Source organism: Poecilia mexicana, unplaced genomic scaffold (genome assembly GCF_051168715.1).
Source record: "Poecilia mexicana isolate PSO_F unplaced genomic scaffold, ASM5116871v1 scaffold_21, whole genome shotgun sequence".
In the NCBI taxonomy this organism is placed as follows: Eukaryota; Metazoa; Chordata; class Actinopteri; order Cyprinodontiformes; family Poeciliidae; genus Poecilia; species Poecilia mexicana.
This window is the reverse complement of record NW_028263390.1, coordinates 15,850,268-15,856,003: the sequence shown is the minus strand read 5'-3', so window position 1 is coordinate 15,856,003 and position 5,736 is coordinate 15,850,268. Positions and strand designations below refer to the sequence as shown.

The following is a 5,736-nucleotide window of genomic DNA, read 5'->3' as shown; positions in this document are numbered from 1 at the left end:
GTTTACAAGCCGTTTGTTTTCTAATAATAATGAACACATGTTGTTGTCGAGGCCTTCACAGAACAGTTTCATTAAAACACACAAATGGAGTCTATTTACCAGTAAAGTGACTTCTGAGAGCAATTGGATGCACTGGATTTTATTTTCAAGTAAATTCAAATGCCAAATATGTTTTCAGATTGTAATATGCAGGCACTGTTGAAAACCATGACTAATCTTTCTTAAACGAAGGTCCTGAGTTCATCAGAGAGGAATGGAGCTATATTAAATGACAATGAGATACAGATAACTTTCCCATTCCATATGTAATTTTGAGTAGTAAGCAGTAATTTTAGAAAGACGAACCCTTTCAAATGCATAATTTTATGCGTAGCGCACATCTCACTCCAAAGGCTTGGCGAAAAAGTAAATTGCTTATGTTTGTAAGAGCTTTGGATCTTTGGAAAGAAAACTGAAAACAGGCTTCATTTTGGAATAGAGACAAAGAAGAACAAGTTTATAACAGACAAAATCAATACAGAGGCTTTGAAGGGGTTAAGCAAATAAGTCAAGCTCAACTTGAAACTGGAGGCAGCAGGGTGTGTGAGTGAGCATGTGGTCCTCACTGACTGAATTAGGAGTGTATCCCTCCTGCTGTCGTGGAGGAATGTTTGCTCTCTTAAGCCAGGATTAGCAAGAAAAATACTACAGTATGGCTAGAAAAGGTCATTATCATTATGACCTGCAGTAGACTGAAACCAGGCTTTTTTCTGCATCGAATGCAAGCATTTTTGCAGTAAATTATAATATCATTTGAAAAACTTATTTGTTCCAATAATTAATAAAAAAAAAAAAACATTTCTCATCTTCCTAATGCTCCACAGATTCTCAGATCGAGATCAGGTAAGGTCAGTTTTCGGGTCAATCAAGGAGAGTAATATTTAGAATGTCATGGTTATTAGAACAGGGATCAATACTTTTGTGAAAGCACATAAACAGTCCTTAGGAGTGGCACAACACAAGAAACACAACAACTGTGTCCCTTGTCTGCAATATCTTGTCTTGTGAATCTCCCCTAAACTGTTCAATGGACTTTGCTTCACATTCCTCTCAAATAACATAAAAAGTCTCAGATATCAGATTTGTCAGATTTAAATTGATCTGATGCTTTAACAATATGGTTGCACTCGTTTTGTGTTACATCGCTGAATTCTATATATTATTCAAGAATAAAAACATTTTTGTTAAAATATTAATGCTGACGGGCATTTATTTTTCATGTGCCACATATACCCTTGTAAATTCCAAGAAAATTCTTGAAAGCCCTTCAGCTCGTTAAAAGATGACAGTAAAGTAGTCTGTGCAATGGAGAGCTCCAACGACCTGGCAACAATGACAGATTGAATAACATTGCAACACCCACAAACATGCACATTCTCAAGATGAACTAAAAAACATGATGCAGAACCATGGGAACCAGGGACATAATTATATAATTAGCAGCCGACAGCTGTGCCCTTAAATCTGACTTAATTACAACGCTGAAACATGAAGGCATAAATGTGCAAGTAGAAAAGAAACATGTAACGTTGAGTTGGAGGTTGGAAGAGCAAGAAATTGAGTATTTGTGGTTTGCTAAGATGGATTTCTAAAGAAGGAAATGAGAAAACTGGAATTGTTTTTATTTGAAAGAGTGCACCACTGATGGCTCAAGTTGTTTGCAAAATGTTGAATCAGATGTGTTATGAAAATAAAAAAAGCTTCTGCATTAGCAAGGTCGGTTCCCAGTCAAGCAAGCTTGTGCTGAAACATTGTTCTAATGCTGTTAAAATGTGTACCAGAAGCTCATCCACCCTTCTTACTCCATCTTAATTCTTCATTACCAATTTATCCTTAATGGGTTGAGCCTTGAAGCCATTAACTTCTTTGTTGGATTGCCAGAAAGCTCCATAATGAATATGTTTCATTATTATTATTATTATCATTATTATTTTTGTTTCTTACTTTTGCATGTGAATCCAGTGCTGGGCAGTGCTTTCTGTGGTCTTCACAAGAGCCTTTATTTCACCCTCATTCTCATCTGGCACATATTTCCCATTTATTTTCTCCACTTCTTTTATATTCTCTTTTCACTCACTCTCTAGATGTGTACAGAAAACATGTCACTGAAAAAAACTCACAAAGGGCACAGGGGATGTAAAAAAAAAAACAATAAATAAATAAATTTTGATTCAGTCATGTAGAGTTCTCTTTACAAGATTTTTGTTATGTGCAAATGTGTTAATTGAGTTGTGAAAACTCCAAAGGTCATCGTCGAATAGAATTCTGTTTTAAATAAAGAATATGCTTCATTTCCCGGGTTTCGAATAAAACCTGGAGAACAAAATTACATGAAGTGCACTGTCAAATGCAACATGATTTATCGTATTTTGTATTCTTTTAAAATCATATATAGCACAAAAAGGAAAGGGGAAAAAAAAACAACAAAAAAGAAATTGAGATTGGTAGCTGTTCACTAATCTTTGAAAAAGTATTCATACCTCTTGAAGATTTCCATATTTTGTCATATTGCAATCCCAAACTTTGAGGTATTGCAAAAGGCTGTCATGCGATAAGCCAACGTAAGCTGGGCTATGGCTGTAAGGTGAGAGGAAAATGATAGTTTACATACAAGTGAAAATTTCAGCATCTGAAGCATCTAAATACACGCCAAGAAACAACTGTTCTGTGAAGACCAAGACCAAGACCAAGACCAGACGGTTCAGGGATAAAGTCGTGAAGAAGTTTAAATCAGGTTAAGGTTATAAAACAACGTCACAAGTGTTAAACATCTCAGAGAGCACTGTAAAAACTAATCCGTAATCTATAATGAGAAGAGTTTGGTACAAATGCAACACTACGATGCAACTGCCAAATAATTAAAATGACTGGTCTGACCTTAGAAGATTTTAGTTGAAGTTTAGGCCTAAATCAAACTGAGAATCTGTGGAAAAACTGAAAACTGGTGTTCACAAACTGTATCTATCCAATCTGACTGACTTGGAGCTAGTTGTTTTGTGCTTAGGTACAACTAGAATATCAGTGCCTAGTTGTACCTCACAAGACATAATAGTACATCAATGCAGTCTATAAAAAAGAAAGAAAGAATGAAACATAAGCACATCCTTCCTCTCATGATTATCCTATTCCTTGTGAAGATCTATCCCATATAATCCCAAGCTGTGTACCTTTTACTCCGTACCATATATTCTAGTACACCTCACTTACAGTGACTTATTTGCATCCTCAAGCAAACTATTTGAAAGATGCTGCAGGAGACAGATAAGCAAATATATAAAACCTTTGTCTGTCTAAAAACCATTCCAATAAAACCTTGTCACGCAAATAATGTGAACTTTCTCTGATCCAGCTGCAAAAAGGGAACCAGAGGAATGACACCTGAAGTCAGCAAGAGCCCTGGGTGACCAATTAGCACCAAAGCTGCAACAGAGACCGAGGGAACGAAGGAATCTGTGTGGACCTTATTAGCACCAAGTTCTGATCTTTTCTTCCCCCCTCGACACAGATTCTGTATAGTATCGACAGAACCGCTGGACAAAGAAATTTAAGCCTGGTCATGCATGATTCACCTTTAAGCAGACCGACTGCTGTGACAAGTGATGCTTCACCCATTAGTTGTGAGTGGAGTCAAATAAGAGAAGCCACATCTAATAGTGGAGCCAACTCTGCTTCAAGACCCCTGAGTGTTCGGCACTGCATGCAGAAATCTGTCGGATATTTTTCCAGTAACCATACAGCTCCACGCTACCCCCTGCTGGCGCACGGCTCATCTGCACATTTCTAATATTGAAGACAGCTGATTAGTAAGCGCTCTGCAAAATAGAAGCTGCGCAGTGGCGCAACTGCACATTATTCTGGTGGATGCGAAAACATAAAACAACAACAACAATATAACCAAAGGTTTACCATATGGGACAAAAATGCATTTGCTGATGTGCTGTGATGACCTGCATCCATCTGTTCTGTGTTAAAGGCTGGCGCGTGTCGACCCCCACCTCTTACCACGTTTTAAGCTGTGCACGAGCCTTCCTGCGTCCTCTGAATCTGATTCGGCACGTGTTTGTTCACACCTCACACCCAAATGGCTGCTCAGATAAAGAGAGATCAGAAGCTGTGATCCACGACATATCAAATGTCGAATCTAAACTCAAACATATCAAATGCAATTTTTTAATTTTAATTTTTTAAACTAAAGCAGTGTTTTTCTCAGGTCAAATCATGTCATGAATTATCCATAAATTACAATTCTTTGACACAGCTTTAGGGCGCAAATAGAAATATCAGATGTCATCATTTTGGACATCAGTTGTGTATTCTCTACAAACTCTCAGGAGATTCCTCCCCGCCCCCTCTCTCTCTCTCTCTCTCTCTCTCTCTCTCTCATGATGACATTTGAAATGAAGCAAACTGACCATGTGGCCGTTTGTTTGCCAAGTGTGACGTCGCACCTTTACGCAGTGGTTGATGGAGACACTTGGGGACGCGTCAAAGTTCAATTTGGCACGGGGCTCCCTGCAGGTCCTGATAAATACCAGTTTCCTGCCTCGAGACTCACTTCCGCAGGGGATTTTTACTCGGACCAGATCAACGCAAGGAGAACATGGAGAATAGCGGCGCCAGCAGTGGGTTGGCGTCAGTTTGCGGTGGAGACAATCCAACACAGCAGAGCAACTTGTGGAGACCGTGGAACAAAACTGAGGGCCAAACTGCCCAATTTACGGTGACTTTTGATTGAAAAAAAAATTGTATAGTATTTTATCTTTAAAGTATTTAAAGATAAAATACTTTAAAAGAATGATAAAATACTTTAAAAGACATTTTATTCTGTTTTAACTTTCAGACTCGCTTTGTGCACGAAGAGATTTCCAGCGCACAGCCCAAGATTCAACAAGTCATCCATCCAGTCAAGTAAGAAAAGCCTAAAGAACTTTTTTTTCCCTTATAAAGTATTCATAGGTAATATTAATTAACATTATGTCTATTTTAAGATTGTTCTGGCCAAAGTCGAAATGCTTTGACTATCTGTACCGGGATGCCGAAACGCTCCTGAGGAACTATCCAATCCAAGCGACCATCTGCCCATATGAAAACTCCAGCAGCGATGAAGAAGGCGAGGATGAAGATGAAGAGGAGACGGTGGGAAAGGAGCAGAATTAAACGCAGGCAGTACATCAGCTACTCCATGATATTATGATATTTATGTCTCATTTAAGTTATTCTTGTACATACACGCAAAGAGACTTTCATTTCTATACCTAACGGACATGTATATAACTAAATTATTCACCAACCATTCTAACTTTTGGGTAATTTGAAACACTGCAATAAAGCCTTTCGAAAGAATATTGCTCTCTTCGTATGTTTATTAATCTGAATTAATTAAACAATCACAAAATTCCAAGGCTACGTTTTAGTTTCAATACATTTCTGACATGTATATGGGTAAATGAACCAATAGTGACATAATAACAGAAATCCAGCTGAACATAAGACCCTTACTTGGAAATGTGTTTTTGTATTTAGTTTAATTCTTCCTACAGATAAGTGCAAAGTCCTAAAAGCCCCATTCACATCCTGCACAGTGTCTCCCAAGGTGGTAAAGCCAGACAGATTGGGGGATGCAAACCAAGTCAGGAAAGAACAGAAATGAATCAGAGAGAGATTAAAGGAAAACTCTCAGAGAACTGTCTCTCAACT

At 38.0% G+C, this 5,736-nt stretch overlaps 1 protein-coding gene across 1 annotated transcript; it reads left to right on the top strand.

The window, feature by feature from the left end:
• Positions 1-4,509: 4,509 nt before the first annotated feature.
• Positions 4,510-5,196, top strand: ripply2 (ripply transcriptional repressor 2). Its single transcript, XM_014991809.2, has 3 exons — positions 4,510-4,759; positions 4,880-4,947; positions 5,028-5,196. The coding sequence occupies exons 1-3, from the start codon at positions 4,640-4,642 to the stop codon at positions 5,194-5,196; spliced, it is 357 nt and encodes a 118-aa protein (XP_014847295.1). The 5' UTR covers positions 4,510-4,639.
• Positions 5,197-5,736: the final 540 nt, after the last annotated feature.